The following is a 20,088-nucleotide window of genomic DNA, read 5'->3' as shown; positions in this document are numbered from 1 at the left end:
TATACGGACAAAGATCCGTACACTTCTCAGAATATTTTTCCGCGTGTGTTACAATTCTTGCCACGGATGGTTGTGGCCCTGTATAGTCACTAGCTGTAGCTTTCCCCCCCTCTCTACTGACCGTTGTTCATTCCTGTAAAGCAACCAGTTGACCTAATAATCCTGACCGCCGGGTGGTGATCGAGTGCCATCAGTGAAGATTCACCCGTGGCATTTCTTAACGCTGGCAAGGGTATGACTTATTTTGTATGATGTAATAGCTCACATGTAGCTATGTATCATTTCCAAAGTCTGGTCAGTGTGTCATGATCACTAGGTCGTCATCGCCTTGGTCGTCATTTTATTTTTGTGTGGGACTACCCAATGAGCAACTATTTGTACAGTTGGTTTGTGGAGAATAGATTGTCTTCCTCAGTCTTTTATCTGCATAGAGAGCTGTACACAGAAGCATAGTATGGTATATATTATCTGAGATGGTTCTAGAAAATCGCCTGCAGAGCTCTCAACCTGTCATACCTTAGAGTGATGACTGAGTTTAAAATGAGAAATAAGTATGTAGGAGTGAGACATGCTGGTGGACATCCGACAGTGTGCAAAACATACTTAGCTAAGATGTCTGGTGGCCATGTACCCTGGGAAATTTTGAAAAATAGACTATACAGATTTGAGTGCATCTTAAAATAGTATTATTAATGTAAGTGATAAAGCAGTAAAAACAACTCACTTGCATGGTACAACTATACTATTTAGTTACAGTATGTAACATAGTCTATAGACTTATTGTTTGCTACTGTGAGCTTTTTATTTATTAATGCTTTACAGCACAAGTGCTGAAGGTCTGTAGGACACCTGGTCCTACAGCCTGCTCAAAGACTTTAGCTACTTAAGGCGTGTTTGAAAAGTTGGAGTTATTGTATTCAACACACAAAGAAAACACCATAGCAGTGCGCAAAGGCCACCGTGAAAGGGGAGTAACTTGTACTGAGCTAACCAGATATTACAAGTAAACAACCACTGTGAATAATATTGGGTGCTGTTCACTATAGGAAGCCTTACAGATAAAAATTAAATTTGCTGCTCCATATGAACAGCATCACAGTGCAGCTGCACGTGTATTTGCATGTGATACAAGTGAGCTGGTGCCGTTCACTACGAAATCTCAAGTACGAAAGTATACGGCTCATTGTCGTGGGGTACAAAGATTGTAACGGGCTCGGATTGTAAGTTAATAGAGACTATATTGTAAAGCTAGACAGTCTGTTTCTGAAAAATGCGTGAGATGTTTGCAAAACTATGCGTGAGTTGCAAAATCAAGAGTGAGATTGGAGTCAAATGTGTGTGTCTCATGTGCAATGCGTGAGAGTTGAGAGCTCTGCATCTGCTGACTGGTTTCCACTAGAAAAGCCATTAGGGGCGGGGTCCATACTGAGAATGGTAATAGACATTAATAACTAACTATAAGGATATAATCACGGGTTGTACAGTTACCATTCCAGACCTATACAGAAAAGATTTGTTGCCTTTATTGAGTAGGTAACAACTAAAATTGATAATTATTGGTTTAGTAGAGGCACTTTGCATGCTAAGGCGCAGCAGGAGCATTTATTATTGTATGTGGAAGCAATAATTAATCTAATTTGATCACTAGCAATAAACTTGGTTTTAGACTTAAACTTTGTTGATTGTTTTTTCAACTATTAAAAAGCTGACTGGTTTTCAGAAACTGGTGAAACCTTCCTAGAACCATGTGCACAAACATTTCATCCTAGTCTTGCCAGCCAACCACCCTGTATTTTCTTTTGTCATTTCCTGGCCAAATGAGCTAGCTGGCGAGACCAATGCTTTTCACCATCCAAGAGGACATTATAAACAAATAGCCAATACAGGGTTGGTATAAACTGAAATGTGTGTATTATTTGTACAAGGTAATGTGCGTGTTTCATTTGTTGCAGTGTATTTGCTTCTGTAGACATTCAGACAGCCAAAGCTCATGTAGTATAGTGATTGCCTATCATAGGAACTGTTTTCTAGAAGGATGGCAATGTTCTACATGTTATCTTATAGGACATTCCATAATACCAGAGCGGTTAACTACCAATAGGCAATTACTCCAATTTACTAAAAGAATGTAAAATTATACCGTTAATGTATTGTGGTACTATAGGCTTTTGCCTCACATTCTAGCCATTTTATATGCTCTTTATACATGCGTAAAAATGAAATCAAATAATTATAATACAGATGTAAGTATTCAAAGGTGGAATGTACAGCACAGTTGGGCATGGGTTAGTCGGTCCTTTGAGGTACATAAGGTCAGCATTGAAGCGGGTCACATTTTGTCTGGGTCATCTGGGTCTGACCCACTTATATTACCCACTTTACAGATTATCCCAGATTGGAAATAAAGTGATGATGTGGAAATGTATAACAGCTCATAGTCTATTCTTGCTGTAGCCTAGCTTCTTTTGTGAGCCATGCCCGCTTATCAGGGTTACTATCTGTAGGCACATACGTGCAGCCACACCCATTTATCAATAGCATTTCAGTCTGTAGGTATGTACCATTGCTGTCTGCAGGTTTATGTTGAGCTATGCTCAATTGTTATTATGGCCAAGCAAACTTGATTAATTGTTTCTCATCCCTGCCCTCATCCCTTGCCTCTACTTTCATTATTGCTGTTTATATCAATCACATGCACATGTATTTTGATGCTAGGAAGGCTGGCTATCATTTTACAGCACAGCAAATGTCACTTGCACCTAGAGACAGTGGTAAAACATAAGTACTAGGCTTTAACTAACCTTTATAGTAACAGACAGCTTGATTTGGAGTATTTTCTGTAATAATGAATAATGAAAAATGACCTCTGCCCGCTTGGAAATCTGAATTGTGTGGATGAGAAACAAGTAATCAAGTTTGCCTGGCCTATACAAGTCGTGTCTAGTCTTGTGGTAGGTCAGCTTCTTTTGTGAGCCATGCTCACTTAAATTTTGGGAATGTGTGATACTGTTTGTAGGCACCACGCTAATTATCAGTGTGATGTGTTGAAGTTCTATACCTACTTTTAGGAAATGTGTCTTGCTGTCTGTAACCTTACATAGAACTGCCCCCACTGACTGATGACAATTAGTTATAAAACTTACCTGTTTAGTTCCGTATAGCTACGTGTGTACTTAACACACTAGTTGAGCTCCCAAAGACCTAAATTTAAAACTTTGCACTTAACAGTCTAGTACTATTTATAACACAATAAACATCGCTAACCTGTTGACAGTTGAAGTGATTGTCTCCAAGACTAGTGTTCAGATATTTGAGTAGGTGTGCACACAAAGAGAAACTGTAAGGAAATAAATTATAGGATTTTTAGAAACTTGTTGGAAGAGTTTGTGGTTGGTGTGAAGGCTATTTGTACCTGACCAATATTGCCAAGCTGTCATGAAGGAAAGGTGAGACTGGTTGTGGGGTGATAATTTTGGACAGGAAAGCCCAAACCTTCATAATCTCTATATATAGTAGTACTGTCATTGGGGTCATTTCTACAGAAGTCATGCACTCATACACATTACTGATTATTTATAGTTAGTATAACTCTGCGAAAAGTAACACGTTACATACAGTATTACTCATGATCAGGAGTCATGCTGTAACTAGTAACAATATTGTTACATATTACCTTCAATTGTTATAGTTGTAATCATACAATGCATGGATATATTGTTGAGTGTTGTGAATGCAACATCTCTGGGTAGGCAACAGTCATGATGGATAATGTTGTATAAGTACACTGTACTGCAGTGATCATATCAAACAGGTACATATTGGTATTTGAGAGTTTCTTACATGATCCCTACTACAATACACTTTATAAAGAAACTATGTATTCTAGTCATTCATATTCTAACTAGTCAGTCATGTTTCTATCAGCACTTGTTTATACTGTAGTATGTTCTGCATTCTTTGTGCACTATAATGCACAAGTCTATAATTACCTGCTACATCAATACGTTGTGTATCCACTTTATCACTGTTCCCACGTTTACTAAATTTAGTGTGGCAACCATAAGCTGCCTACATTTTATATTGCTTAAATGAGGTACCATAGAAACAATGACAATGTTTACAACTCATCTCAAGTTACTGAAGAACTTGAAGTGATGCTTTCATAATTGGTGCCAGTGTTTTATGTTGTTAGCCATATACTAACAAGATTATCTCAGTAGATAAGAGTTGTATGAGTAGGATGGAATTATGTACTGTATTACTGCTTAGGCGTGGAGACTGCATAATTTATTGGAGAGCATGTCATTGCTTGTGTGGCGTAATGGCCAACTTTCTTTCACTGGCTTTCATGTTTGTTTCTTCTCTGCTTCATACAGTAGTTATCATATACTGGCACTATGGAAGTTACTAACAAGGTTGATGTTTTTTTTTATATGAAATGATTTTAATAATAGTAGCTAGCTGTCAATATTCAATAATACTTTAAATTTTAGGATTGAATTTGTGTGCTAAATTAAATGTTGCCTTTTGAACTTACAGGTTAATTATGGCTGGAAGGTATGAAAGAAGAAGGCCAACATTTGGTATAAAAATTTCAGAGATTCCTGACTGCATTGATGAATACACGATAAGGAAAATGTTTGCCAGATTTGGGAATATAACAAGTATACATGTCAAGGATTCTTTGCCACTAAAACATGCATATGTCAACTATGATTCTTTACGTGATGCTAGAAGGGCAGCTAAGCAGATGAATCAGAAAGTTGTCCGTGGAGGTACATTAAAAGTTAAAGTGCAAAATGATGACTACTCTGGAATAGCAATGTCACAAAGTTCAAGGAGTTTTATACATTCCGCACAATCTCCTGACCTATTCTTTAGAAGTCTCACACATCCTGTAACCTCGGACTTAAGTCTTCATTCAAATGTGGAACCTGATGTAAATCAGTTTAGTGTTAAGATCTCTAACATTCACCCCAATACCACACAAGTGGAATTAACTAGGTTATTCAAAACTACGGTAATTCTTAAAAGAGTCCCTGGAAACAAGAGTTATGCATATGCTAATTATAATTCTCAACAAGAGATGGAGTATGCTCTAATAAATCACAATGTGACCATTAATGGTTTGAAGATACAAGTGAAGATTGCTTCTTCTTCAAAGTATGTTTCTATGTATATTTGCATTTGTATCATATAGTACGATAGTATAGTAGGGACAATGAAGGTGTGGCCCGCAATAAAACATCACCCAAAAACCTGCCTCGATTTCCCCTCATGATGACATGACAGTATTGATTGGGTAAAATCTAGCCCAAAAATGCCTTCAGATTGACTTGAAATGTTTTTGTCAAGTTGCTACAGAGAATTTATTTAATGGAATTTTCTACACTGACTGACTGCCTGCCTGCTTGCCTGCCCGCCCACCCGCCTGCCTGGATGCCTGCCTGGATGCCTGCCTGTCTGCCTGCCTGCCTGATGCAGTAGTGGAAAAGTGACTATAGCTACAGCCCTACTTTCACAGAACGCTGTAATATCACTTAAGAAGAAACCTTTGGTATATTGATAGCCATACAATACGTGTACTACTGTGAATATGGGTTTGATCTCTGGGCATACACGTTTCATAATGTTATTGCACCAACATATTGGAATACATGTGTGGGTAGTTTAGTGAGCTGCTGTCATGAATTGACAAAAAAAAGAAAAGAAATTTTACCACAAATTGTTTGTATTATGCAGCATTTACAGTGTGTGTACATGGGTACAATAAGAAGCCACATCCAGGTCACTTGAACAACCAACTATGGTGGTCTTGTTGGATTTTACAAAATCCTGGCAAAAATAATGCTGAATAAAAAAAAAAAAAATACATCCTACGTAATAGCTAGCAGGAGGTTATAAGCACCGTATAAGCTCCTGTACTAGTGTAAATCCCCACGCAGATCTTCATTGCTTAAAAAACCCTCAACTTTTAATCACAATGATTGATCTCTAACTATAACTTAAAAAAAAAATAATTGGAGGACAGCTACAGAGTTGCAAGGCAAAAACGAAATAAGTGTAAAATCGCAAGCCAAGATACTCCAGTAAGAGAGGTGAAAAGTACTTGAAAATGTTTAGAAAATTAGGTTTGAATTCACACCTAACACCAAAATTCTTAACCACTGCTATCACAACTACTGATCTCATTTAATTTGTGTCTTATAAATGAAAGTTCTTATTTACATCTACTTAATAGTAAAAGTTCAAGAGTGTGCCGTGCGACCAAGAAAGCCAGTGCACCACACTGTGCCTATATTGACGGGAAGAAAAATAACATGATTTTTCATGCATGAATAGCTCTACAATCCTTCCTCAAAAGTGCACCATTTTTGCATTATAGTTGCCTGCCTAGGTAGAGCAGGCCACACGCAATATGATCGAATTTGCTATTGCCATTCCTGAGATATGGGCATCAAAGTTTTCCCTTCATTCTTAATAGGGGTCTGTGGGGTCAAGAATTTCCTCCTTTCACAAACTTCACAAAAACTGTTATAAAACACAAATGTGTAACTCGATTGCCTTGAAAGGTAGCACAGATAAACAGCCTATAAAGATAAATTCTCATACTACATTTGCTATGAATTATGGACATTAACTTGCATAGAGAGCAAACTTTTGTCATGGCTACTGAGTATGGGAATACTTTGAATTTGGTGTGTACTAGAAAGAAATGAAATCCTCACAAAAACAGCTAAGCTGTGATAAAAGCACTTCACGCAATACTTTTCTGTTGTATTTCATCACAGGTCTGTGACACAAAGTCAGAATTCAATTGAAGACAAAGCCAAAATGTCTTCCTTTTTACACAAGTTCTTTTTGTCAAAAATGGGAGAGCATATTAAGGAGCTGGAAGCAAAAGGAGGGACAGTGAATTGGAAAAATGATTTTCTACTGTTTACAGCACCCAACACTGGATTACTTGCACATTTCAAAAACAAAACAATCTATTGCTTATTTGAAGATACACTACAGCTTTCTGTAGACAGCTGGAATAAATTTATGTCTCTTCGTCCTGATGGAAGCAGTTTGTTTCAGCAGTTGATACAACCATTTCGCTCTAATCCTAATGTGGAGATACACACTGATATGGCAGCTTCAGAAGTGATACTTGTGGGCTTCAAAGTTGCAGTACAAGATACCAAGCAAGCCATAGCATCTGAAGTGTGTAGAGTTATACCTGTTAATGGGTGAGTAGTGCTACATGTAATAGGGATCATGAAGTTTCAGGGTGTTTCCCTCCCAATATACCAGCCTGAAAACAATCTCATTGCACATTGGTGGCATGTGATGTGCTCAAACATGTATTCAAAGCAAGTTATCATACAGTACGATAGTACTGTATAGTAGGGACCACAAAGGAGTAGGCGTGGCCCACAAAATGACATCATCCAAAAACCAGCCTCAATTTTCCCTGACGACGATGAGGTAGTATTGGTTAGGTAAAACTAAGCCCATACAAGCTTTCAGATTGACCTGAAACGCTTTCAACAAGTTGCTACAGAATTTAAAAGAAAAATTATTTAATGGAATTTTCTACTGACTGACTGAGTAACTGACTGATGCCTTCATACAAACGTAACTCTATAACAGCTAATGTTATGAGCTTGATTTTTCCACTTTTCGAAGTTGCTTTGGCCCGAGAGGTGCCTTTTGACATACCACAGTATGTACAATGCATTCTTCATAGACTTACCAGTGTCCTCCTTTGTGTCCCATTCATCTTTGCTGACAGTGAAAAGTGTCGATTTGGCGATAGCACGTGATGGCTTCCCTTCGTAACAGAAACTGTCTGTATTTTTCATAGTGGCTATTTTGTTTGCAAAGGTGCATTTCAAATAGTTCTTGATTCCTACTGCTGTGTAACGGGTTGAACATAGGCAACAATGAAGCGTAATGGATACTTCACTTTCAGACAATAATTGATATTTCTTTTGGTATGCGTGGATTGCAGAGGTGCTTTTTGAGCAGTTCTTGATTCAAAATGCTGCATAACAGGTTGAACATAGCTGACAATGAAGTGTAATGGATACTTCACTTTTCAGACAATAATTGATATAGCTGGGGTGCGTGGCGCCATTTCAGATGCGGGTTCACCAGTCATAATAATTACTTACAAAAAAAATTAACAAACAAGTACGCAAAAAAATTGGAATTTTCAACTAGAGTAGGGACCATAGCACATCAATAAAAAGTACTGAAACAAGCTGGAGTAGTGCACAATATTAAATCACAGTAAAGCAATAAGAAGTGTTATATCCCTACTGTGCTCAAGATACCATAATGGAAATGCACAGTAGGGATATAACACTTCTTATTGTTTTACTGTGATTTAATATCGTGCACTGTTTCAGTACTTTTTATCGATGTGCTATGGTCCCTACTCTAGTTGAAAATTCCAAAGTTTTTGTGTATGAATATATATGCTGCTTTCAACCAGGTTCTAAAAATTGATTGACTAACTGTCTATTACTTTTAGACAAGTGAAAACCATACAGACCTGACTTTTTGCAATTACACATCCAAGATGACTAGTGCAAAGCTGTCAATTTTCACATGAATGGCTTCAATTATGCTATCGTGTACTACTAATTGTACTTGTCCTAATTTTGGTATCATGCCAACTACAGTTGAATTGAGTATATAATTATTTTGTAGGTTAAATGCAGTCGCACTTTGCATGTGTAAGTGTATGTATCAAGTAGAACATACCCAAAAACCTATAGTAATTGGATAAACGTATCATTTCTCATTGTGTGATTTATAGCTTAATATGTTCCTGTCATTATTTCAAGTTATAGTTGACTAATGATCAGTCATGTTACAAAATGGTTGATAAAAAACATAAGGAAAGTTCCCATTTTTTTTACGTACATTTGTGTCACAATTAGATGGTGGCAGTTGCATCCAACAACAATGGTGTTGATGTCATTGATGAAGTGCTATTAATACTACTTGAATAGTAATGATGATAGAAATGTATCCACTGCTATGGTACTCACGCACCGTTCTAATTAAAAGATATCGGATTTTGTATCTCTTCATAAGTAACGTACATTGGAAGTTGTACTGTTGTGAACATCATACAAGAAATTTCGACAAAAGAAAGTTACAATTTGACTTAATTAGTCAAACGTCCATGCACCTTTAAAAGTACATGTTTAGATTTTTTTGATTTTCATCAACATCTATAGTCAGTATGCGTTCATCTGAGCCCCACCAAATATAGTAATATCAAAGAAATTAACATGTGTTCATCTGAATCATCTATACTAAATGTACGGGGATATTTTTAAACTCTCGTAATTCACTTGTTCTTGCCTGTATTGAAGCTCTTTTTATTTTTGATAAACAGTTCCAGCATTTAAAGGGCTTCACAGCCATACTAAATGTTTGGGCAGCTGGCCCATGTAACAATAGTTGTTAATAGTGTTGGGGCAATTAAAGTAACTCACTGTTACATATTACCCATAATAAAAAGTAACTATAATATTACATATTATATTACTTTGTGTCCACAGCCTTAAGCAGTCATGTGTGCAACTACCACCTTATGACATGGGACAATGTGTAACTCTTGGTTATAATTGTATTCAAGAGAAAGAAACTGGTCAATAAGGTTCATTCATTAATTTGAGGTGGGCTTCGTTTCTTCGTTCTGGCTAGGTGTTACTCAATGGATTGGAATGAGATCAAAATTTTCTGTCGTACAGTATTTTTTAGGCGCATGTCACTGTGAAAAATTATCTCCATTAATTATAGACATTGAAAAACTCTAGACACTTGCTTTACAAGATCACTACAGCAGTTTTGCTTCTTATCTCTTATCTAGAGCTACAATAAACTTTGTTTTAGAGCTTGCTATACACCACTTTTCAGGAAATGAACATTTAGGGCCATGCAGTCAACAAGAAATTGCTGCAGTGTTTAATGAAAATCACATGAGTACGTGTAATTGTAGAGGTATCTTTAACCAATGATCGTAGCAGCAGTATCCATAAAACAAGAAAGTTGACTGTTCTATAAGAATGTTTGACTACACAATTAGAATATCATTTGCTCGTGTGGGTGCAGATAGACAGATAGACATAGACACACGCAGACCTGCATACTCACAATTTTGTTACTTCTAAAAAGCAATTACCCAGTTAAAACTGTCTCTTGACTATATGTATAAGTTTTAGCTAAACAGTACACAGCATCAGATTTGGGTGGGGTAGTTACATTGACAGTGTGTAATTAGTTGATTTAGTTCTATGTAAACACCACAGTGTTAATTTAGTTTATCAGTAATGTCTACTTTATCAAAGCCATTGATGCTTATTCTATTGCACTTGTTGAACTGCATCTATGAACCACTGTACACCCTGTGGCTTTAGTACTGAGAGTTTCAGTTCTATCAGTTTGGGATGACCCTGTTGTTTTTGCGCTTCCTTAGAATATATGGCACGACTTGTTGGCACTTACATCCAATGGCTGTAAGTGGTCTGTGGAATTGGCAGGCACATCCACCACAATAATAATTATTGTAGTAATCTATAAAATATCAAAGACTTGGTCAGCAAGTTGTGCTTTGAAGTGATCAAACAACACAAGAGCAGGAGAGGTCTCGGACAACTGCAACTTCTTATGAGTGCTCACGAAGTAAGGTAAAATAATGTTGTGATGTATGCCACCATGGTATCTTCAGTAATTCGTGAAAGTTTCCAGCTATACAGTAGTCTCATCCATCTGGCGCCATTCTCATTTTAATGTGGTGTTATAAAAGTTCACTAATGATGAATATTGGTATACGTAGTACTGTTTAAGTAGAGATCGCCCCTAAAATGAAAAATGACAGGCATTCCACTTATGCGATGAAAATCACTATAATTGTGGAATAAAGTGAGTCCATCTAACATCAATCACAACATTAAAAGCAACAAAATACTCACAGGCGGCTGGATATAGAACTTTAAAATAGAAATAATTGCCAAACTCAAATTTTCAACTCCAGTGGCATGTGCCTTATGGGGCTCCACTATCTTCAATCAGCCTGGTTGTCGGTATCTTCATACAAAGAAGCCATGTCCAGGTGGCAATTTTCTGCATTCAGATGCCACAAAATTATTTAAACGCTACTGTAAAAGATTCTGTACACCTGTAGATGTTGTAACTTCATGATAGGCTCAAGGCCATGCTCATTAACTATCTTGGCTAATTAATAACAATCAAGCACAGAGACTGCACCTCTTAAAAATGATGACCACACCCCTTATTGGTTTAGCTGTATTTATAATAATAGCACAGTAAAATTAAGGAATAGTGACCATGCCTCAGTCTTGGTAGGCTAGAGGCTGACTTGAAGTACTCTAGCTAATACAGCAGTCACCCTAATAGAATGTATGGCTGTATCAAGAGTTAATATAAGTAGAGAGGAGTGTCTAACACGATACAGAACCATAACAAATGATTTTGAGTGATCAAAGGGATTCTTCTGTAAAACTTAGTATATTCTATATGTGACTGGATTTTGGAAAACGTTCCAAATTGCACATTAGAAGTTTCGAGATAAATGGTTGTAAAGAATTCAAGTCAGCATAACTTTCCAAGGATAGCAAGCATGCTTATGAAATTTACACAACAGATGCACCAATCTACTAACTTTCAGGCCACTTCCAGTACTTACAGCTGCTTGTAGAGTTTCCTGCCAAATAAGATAGAGAATCTGAGCAGTTAGATGAGCAAAGTAGTATCATAAGTGCTCACAAAGGGGAGGAGGGTGGGGGATGGTGAGGTGGGCCAGAGATAGACTTCAAAATGGAGGCAGACCACGATTGAAGTCCAGACACAAGATTACAGGGCTGTGCTGGCTTCTTAGTGGCTGATATGCAGCAAAATCAACAGAAAAAAACATTTGGTCAACATTATCAGGCCATCCACCAGTAAACCACTAATTCTTGCCAAGCCAGGCCCTTCACAAGGCCAGAAACCACCACTTGAGCTCTTCACACCACCCAGAAAAGATGTCTGTTTGAGTAGTACTGATGGTCAAAACTACTAGTATGATAGTGTAGCTATCCACTGGTGGTGTTAGTTTGATTTTGCCTGATGTGTGATTTGGATTAGTTTTGTAAAATATGTGAAGATTGTTTTAATCATCATATTTCTTTTTCTGCCAGTGTGCACTTTTTAACACATCCTTTGTGTTACTCTCGGCTTCTTGGCTGTATTGCTATAACAAAAACAGTATATTTTTAAAAATCATTAATTTAAAAATGAAGTAGGGATCCAAGCAATAAAAAGGAGTGAAACAAGAGATGAATGATGGTATCACAGCATAGTTCAGTGGTAAAATCCCTACCTTGGCATTGAACAAAATAATTGTTAGGGATTTTCTCACAGAACATGCTGTAATACCATCATTCATCTCTTGTTTCACTACTTTTTATCACTTGAATCCCTACTTCATTTTTAAATTAATAATATACTAGCATAACTCACCGGTTATCGACCAGTTAACGTTTCTCGCGTCATAAATCAGCCATACAACGTCGTAGAACAGTGAAAATTTCAACACAACTAGATAAAGTAACGCCTAATACATCTGCTAAATATCATTCCCACAATTAAAACTACGCAAATACAGTGGTGATTATAGCTAAGGGTGTACGTTCATCTATTATCGACCGTCTCTATCTATTATCGACTTACGTGTATATTCCAATTAGCTATTATCGACTTTTTCCAAGAAACTGGTAATAGATCGCTATGAATTTCATGAAGCAATACAACTATGCAAACAGTCTAACCACTATTCCGAGAAGGGTCTACACCTAAAAAATGAATCCATTTGAACCTATAGTTCAAGAGTTATGCACACACAAATTAGCTAAATTTATATTTACAGATTCCACGTAGATACAAGTCATTGTTAACTTGTAAGCACTGGCTGTGCATCCACTTCTTGCACCGTTCATTAGTACACTCAACCCACTCCCTCATCAGCTTCCCAGCACTTGACAAATCATCCTGGTATAATCCAAAGCATACGGCACATTCATTACTAGAAATTTCTTTGTCTTGTACACCATATTGATCTTCGTCTTCTACTTCTGAGTCAGAAGATAGCTCAGCTACCACTGGTGCCTTCTGTGTCTTGTTTGCAGACCTCTTGTGTTTCTGTCCTCTTTGCTTTGCTCTCTCTTCATCCTTCTTTCTTCTCGATTCAACTTTTCTTTTCTTCTTCTTTCTCTTGTCGTTTTCTATCTCGCTCCTCTTTTCTCTTTGCTTTCTGTTCCTCTTCTTCCTTTTTCTTCTTTTCCTTTTCAATTAGAAGTGTTAAAGACTCAGCACTTGTGAGCACTCTAGCAGTTGATTTAGATTTGGTGGATGCTTTCGATACTACTCTTCTTTCACCCAAAATTTCCCGAAGCTCTGACACAAACACTCTGGTATTTGCTAGACTAGCTGAAAGACTGTACGTAGGCTGTTCTGGTGATGGCACTACATTTTCCTTGTCTACAGTACTGTCATCTTCGGTACTAGTATTACAGTTCAGTGGTTCAACTTGCTCCCCATTTACCTGTGTCTCTATGGTGGTGCTCGATGACAAATTCTCTGGAAGGTCATCTGGATGTTGTTGCTGTAGCCATGACACATACATTTGATTGTCATAAATGTTGTAGCCATTATCATACCTTCTTTGAAACAATTCAATTTGCTCCTCACTATATGAAACAGGTGATAGTCCCGGACCACTTTCTTCTAGATTGTGTTCACTAAACCCATCTTGTGAAACACTTGAACGTTCATTGGGCTGTGTCACTGCTGGCATCATTACTGGTGTTGTTTCTGGTATCTTATTAGATATTGAAGAATTATCATATGGCTTGATGGCAGTGGAATTGAATGGATAAACACCCACCTTTCGAAATCCGGATACAATTGTATGTGGTTGTATAGACAAAAACCAAGCCTTGTTGAAAAGTGATGAGAACTGAAATCTGGTGACCACTTTACCAGGGTTGTCGGCCATGTACTCATGACAAACTCTAGACCAATGCTTTTTAAAGGGCCAAAAAAGCTCACATCAAGAGGCTGAGCGACATGAGTGGTATGGGGTGGCAAGCAAAAAAGAATAATTTCATTTTCAGCTGCAAACTTTATAGCCTCCAAAGTAAAATGGGAGGAATGGCCATCTAAAAGTAACAACACAGGTCGAGAAGGTGGAATACTTTTTGTGAACTGTTTATTCAGCCACTCAAAAAACAGCTCGTGGTCTGTCCACCCTTGAGGTGACATTGTGTATTTTGTATCTGGTACCTCACCTCTAGTCCATTCATAGTTCAAGCGTTCCCCCTTAAAAATCACCATTGGTGGTATCATAGTGCCCACAGCATTAGCACAGGCTAAGATTGTTATTTGTGCCTTGTTCCCCGAAGATGGTCCATGAACTTTTTTGATCCCTTTAAGTGCAACACATTTCAGCTGCTTATGGTCAAGTGGCATGCCCGACTCATCCATATTATAAATGTAACTGGGTTTATCCATCAAGCCATTCACCTCCAAGGTATTCCTTAGCAATACAAAATAGTGGTCTAGCGCTGACTGGCTTACTGCATTGAACCTGCAATGTAATAGTGGATCTGAGGTTCGTAGGGACAATTCGGAATGTCTTTTCATAAATTTATACCACCATCCTTCTCCATTAAATTTTATCATTTGCAAACCCTCTTTTGCTCTTTTCTTCTCCATCAACCTCTTCACACAGTCTATTACTTCCCTCTTTGTTTTTCCATTCCCCATTTTGCAGCACTCTACTAGGAAATCAACCAATTCTTGGTCTTCCTCTGGTGTTAGGAAGCCTGGTGGACCTGGCTTCGCTCCATGCTTCACTCGTCCAGAAATTCTGTCCTTTAGTGTAGTTCGTGGCACGTCAAATTGTTCTGCAACTTTATTCACCCCCATCTCCTTTGAAATAACCGCGTTCATTGCTCTAGTCATAGATTCAGGGTCCCACAGTTTGCAGCATTTAACAGCGCCAAGATGCTGTACTTCCGATATTTTATTTCTTGTCTTCCATCCTTTCTTAACGGTAGATGTTTGCTTCCGTTTAGGCATTGGATTACGCCAGACCAGACAGCAACAAAGGTCTCAAAGTTGGTCTCTAGATAACCTTCCCGTATAATTGCGTATTTATTCGTATACTGAATGGTCGATAGTAGGTAGTGGTCGATAACCGATGAGTTACGCTAATGTAACAAAAACTGTCAACAAGCAAGTGTTAATATTTAGGAAATTTGTGTACAAGCTAGTAGGAATCATAAAACTGCTTGAACAAAGTGGATCATCACCTGAAGTGTGAATTACATCCTCTATTTTAGCTGTGTCGGTTTGTTATTAATTATATGGGCTAAAGTAGATATTAAATTTGAAATTTGTACTTCAGGTGATGATTTCTCTTGTTTAAGCACTTTTTATTGTAATGATCCCTAGTAGCTGGTAAGTTATTAGTGCAAAATCTGCTTGCTTTGTAGACCATATCAATTGTTATGGATGATTTTTTTACAGGGTAAAGTTGTTATACATTTTGAAGATGTTTCCTAACTTATCAAGTGAAATTTTAAAAGATTTTGGCATAACTATTCAAGGATTTCAAGTAGGATCTACTGAACTGACTCTTTCTGGTGATGGTCGTGTGTTTTATGAGCCCTACCTTAAAATAGTAGGCATTCTTGACAGGCACAATATTATGACAGCGAGTTGCTTTGGTTTACTGATACCTTCTGTTCAGAAATGGATTAGTTTGGAGAAACTGCCAGCAGTTTTATGCACTCAAGCTGAAAGTGATAGTGGCTTTTGTTATGCTGAGACATTTTCAAAAAGTAAAAATCAGATTTCGTTGTCGATCTGTGGTCCAGGAGATGTACCACAAAACATTAGCAAAATCCTCAGTTCTCCTGAGCAAATGGAAGTTGCTCTATTCAGCACTAATGTGCTACAAAATTTAAAAGCTTCTGCTGATTGTAACTTTGTCCAGTTATTGCATCATTATGGAGTGTATGTATTTGAAAATGTGCATGGCCCCAGCTTAGTAGTTCAGGGCTATGTAAAGGAAGATGTCATGGAAGTTTATTCAATTTTATCAAACTCTATTGAAAGATTTGTTAAGTCCCATCCTCGAAGTTTACCAAGGATGGCCCACATTGAGAAATTTCAGTACAATTGTGATCTCAATTTCAAGCCTCTGATCCAGGAATTTGTCACTGAACCACTACAAAGGAAATTAAGCGTAACTGTTTTGTTTGTTGATCCAGATGCTGTGCTTTCAAATTCATCTGCTAAAAGGAGTCGTAGGAAAAAGAGCAACTCAAAGCCAGCTACACTAACGATAACAGTTCAAAGTGACGCTGTTAAGGATTTCTCGATTGCTTGTAGGACTTTAAAGGTGTGTGTGTGTGTTGTGTGTGTGTGTGTGTGTGTGTGTGTGTGTGTGTGTGTGTGTGTGTGTGTGTGTGTGTGTGTGTGTCTGTGTGTGTGTCTGTGTGTGTGTCTGTGTGTGTGTGTGTGTCTGTGTGTCTGTGTTTATGTGTTGTGCGCGTGTGTGCGTGTGCGTTGTGTGTGCGTATGTGTGTAATTTCATTATTTGCACAAATTGTACTTATTTATTTGCATCTACAGGAAATGGATCCACAGTTAAAGTACTGCACTTGGCCTAAAAAGCAGTATGATTTTTTGTCTACAAAAGTGAATAAAGAATTGAAAAATGTAGAATTATCTAATCATGTGCATATTAAATTTCAAGATGAAAGTAATTCAGTAACTATCTATGGTCTTAACACTATGCAGGTTTCCAAAACAGAATATTACCTCAGAGACTGTGTTGAGTCTAAATTGGAGACGGAATCATATATCAAAGTTACTCGCTATGAGAGTATGTTTTTGAAAAATAAATATAAAAGTTCCTTAGATGAGTTTTGTAATATGAGTTTTCCCACTAGTTCAGATTTTCAGTTGGACTCGGCTGGCTTAGTTTTGAAAGGTGGCAAGGCCAAAGTGGAGATGGCAAAACAGAAGATTTGTGAAGCCATTGATGGGTTGCAAGTAAGAACATTGAAGTTCAGGCATGACAGTTATGGTGAGATGTGGAAAAGGCGATGGGTTGAGGTAAAGAAACAAGAAGAGGAAGCTCATAGTGTTGTTGTAAATGTATACACCATTGTTGATTCAAAGACTGCACAAACTCCAGCAGATGTAGTGTTGACAGTGGAGTTAGCAGTCATCGGTACAGATCTTGATGCAGTTAACAAAACAGAAAGTGCCATCAAAACAATTGGAGTAGAACTTTTGCGTAAAACCAAAACCCTTGAGAAATCACAATTAGTAGCAATATTAGGTGGCCTTAAATCTAAAAAACTTAGACTTAGAGAAGATTACAACACAGAGGCACTGTTAGATTGGGATAAATTCACTATTGAGTTGATCACTCCTAATGGTTCACCTGAGGACTTGGAGGCAGCCTACAGTACTGTGATGGCCTATGTAGAAGGTGTAGCTATCAACAGTGAGGTGATAACATTAAATAACTCCTCACTGACAATTTTTTTGCAGCACAACAAACAACACTGGCAGCAAATTGTAACTGTTGCAAAACAGCATTCAGTCATTGTTAAATTGATTGATAATGGTATTGAAGTACGTGGCAAGCTTGATGATATTGATAGTGCTAAAAAGTCCATTGGGGATAAGCTACAAGAATGTCTTAAGCTATTTGAAGAAAAAAAGATTATAGTAGATGCTTTGCTAATACCTATACTAGACACACCTATGTTTGAAGGTGTCATTGCTAAAGTTAGACAAGATCATGGTGTTATTCTTTCAGATCCAAAATGTAAAGTTGTACAAAGAGTGCAAGTGAAAAGGCCTGATGATTCTTTACTTACTATAGAAGTTTGTATAGGTAACATTTTAGATGAACCTTCTGATGCTATTGTCAATATTGTTAACTGCAATTTTCAAGATTCTGCTGGTTTGGCTAAGGAAATTGTTGATGCTGGTGGACCCACAATTCAACAAGAATATGATGACCATATCAAACAGCACGGTGCGATAAGGCTTTGTGAGGCTATATGTTTAGGGTCTGGTGCTTTGAAGTGTAAGAATCTTATCCATGTTGTACCACCTCTTTGGGGAGATGGAAAACATGGAGAATCAGCTGGAATTAACAAAGCAATCAGTAACAGTCTTTTGCTTGTAGAAAACCATTCTGGTAGTACAGTTTCAATTCCATCATTTTATGATGATCCACCGGCTCTTTCTGAATGTGCTAAGACATCAATACTAGTTACACTAAGCCTTTGTAGTAATGGTACACTAAAATCTTTAAAGCTAGTAAAGTTTATTTTACCGACTACTGAAATTGCTAATGAATTCCAACAGGAGTTATCAGAACTGCAATCCACAATACCTGGTGTAATCGGCTCAGGTGATGTATCAATAAACCAAGGCTTTAGCTGGTTTTGGGAGAATGATGTTGGTAGCCTAGAACCTTATTCCGCTAAAGACTCAGTATCTCTGTCACAACAGTATTCTTTGAATTCAAAAGTAGGCAAGCTGACAATTAAAGGAAATGCATACATGATAGACTTTGTCAAAATGGTACAGGTTAATGAACAAACTTTGACTTCTAGACGAATAGAGAAAAGGAAACTACAAACAACATGGAAATATGAGAATGACGGAGGCCAGTGGGATCTGTATACAGAGCAACAATCACAGGCAATTGAAACTATGTGGAAATCTAAAACACCATCAGTTCTTCAGATAGGAAAGTGGGAGTACACATTCAATTTTGATAGTACTCCCATGACACAGATTAATGTGTCTACCAATAGAAGTCGTCCAATAAACCGAATAGGTTGTGAAACCATCCAACACTTCAACTATAAGGTCGATAAATCTTTATTGTTGGTAGGGCCAAAACAAAATTTGGACAAAGCAGAGAAGGAAATCGGCAAATTCCTAGAAAGCAACTTGGTTGTTGAAGACATATCGTTATCTGCAGCCTTACCATGTGATCTAATGCATGATATCAGTAAGAAGTATGATGTAGAAGTGAGCAGTCTTACACCAAGCAAGGTAGTGCTCAAAGGTTTAAGTAGTAATGTTATGAGAGCCACAATGGAGGTGAAGGAATTGTTATTACGAGATTATACTAAGGGTGAAAAAACATTGTACCCTGTTGAGTGGGAGCCACAGAATGATGAGATTGAGCTAAAACTACTCAGTAGTGGTACTCCAGAGTGGTCCAAGGTTTCTCAGCAGCTTCATACAACACTGTCGTCAGCAGAAATTATCAAGATTGAAAGAGTTCAAAACAAATGGCTATGGGAGAAATACGGTCAGCATTCTAAAAGAATGAAGAAAAAGAATGGAGGTGTGATTAATGAGAAAATGTTGTTCCATGGAACTCGTAACAATCCACCAAGTTCTATTTACCAAGATGAAGAAGGATTTGACATGAGATTTAGCAATGCTGGAATGTGGGGTACTGGTAACTATTTTGCGGTTAACGCAAGTTATTCTGATGGATATGCCCACTTATCAGATGGTACAAAGCAGATGTTTCTTGCCAAAGTGTTGACTGGTGATAGCATTCAACTTAAATCTAATAGCACTTTACGAATGCCTCCTGTTAAGGATTCTTCAAAAGGTGTTGTGAGATATGATACAGTGACTGGACACACAAATGGAAGTCAAGTGTTCATAGCATACTCAAATGACAAAGCATATCCATTTTACCTTATTTCGTACAGATAAAATGTAGGAACTGCTGTTGCCATAGATACTAACTATATTAAGGTTTATTACACTGTAGTATGGGGTTGCCATTGTTTTTCAGATGATTTACTGATTTTGTATAGTTGGAAGCATTGAGGATATAATGATCTCAAATCGGATGTCATCCATCAGGCAGCTAAGCTTGTTTGAACAAGAGCTGTCTGATGGGATATGTAGCTAAGCATGGGTGGCTGAAGTAGGTATAGCCGGTAGTGTATTAGTGAA

General features: G+C 37.6%; 1 protein-coding gene across 2 annotated transcripts; it reads left to right on the top strand.

The window, feature by feature from the left end:
• Positions 1-20: 20 nt before the first annotated feature.
• LOC136249378 (uncharacterized) lies at positions 21-20,088 on the top strand. 2 transcript variants are annotated; one of them, XM_066041348.1, is made up of 5 exons: positions 21-232; positions 4,540-5,163; positions 6,792-7,232; positions 15,595-16,471; positions 16,705-20,088. In XM_066041348.1, the coding sequence occupies exons 2-5, from the start codon at positions 4,547-4,549 to the stop codon at positions 19,840-19,842; spliced, it is 5,073 nt and encodes a 1,690-aa protein (XP_065897420.1). In that variant the 5' UTR covers positions 21-232; positions 4,540-4,546; the 3' UTR covers positions 19,843-20,088. The 2 variants fall into 2 exon arrangements, with proteins under 2 accessions (XP_065897420.1, XP_065897421.1); XM_066041349.1 differs by lacking the exon at positions 6,792-7,232 and having other exon boundaries at positions 16,705-20,084.

Source organism: Dysidea avara, chromosome 3, assembly GCF_963678975.1.
Source record: "Dysidea avara chromosome 3, odDysAvar1.4, whole genome shotgun sequence".
Taxonomy (NCBI): domain Eukaryota; kingdom Metazoa; phylum Porifera; class Demospongiae; order Dictyoceratida; family Dysideidae; genus Dysidea; species Dysidea avara.
The sequence above is the reverse complement of the archived record's forward strand: the minus strand, read 5'-3'. Positions and strand labels throughout refer to the sequence as shown.

What these genes read in the sequence shown, in the direction of transcription:
- LOC136249378 (XM_066041348.1), top strand. Translation starts at nt 4,547, where the DNA reads ATGGCTGGAAGGTATGAAAGAAGAAGGCCAACATTTGGTATAAAAATT. An exon ending in AAGATTGCTTCTTCTTCAAA is followed by an intron (nt 5,164 to 6,791) that starts GTATGTTTCTAT and finishes ATTTCATCACAG; the next exon opens with GTCTGTGACACAAAGTCAGA. An exon ending in AGAGTTATACCTGTTAATGG is followed by an intron (nt 7,233 to 15,594) that starts GTGAGTAGTGCT and finishes ATTTTTTTACAG; the next exon opens with GGTAAAGTTGTTATACATTT.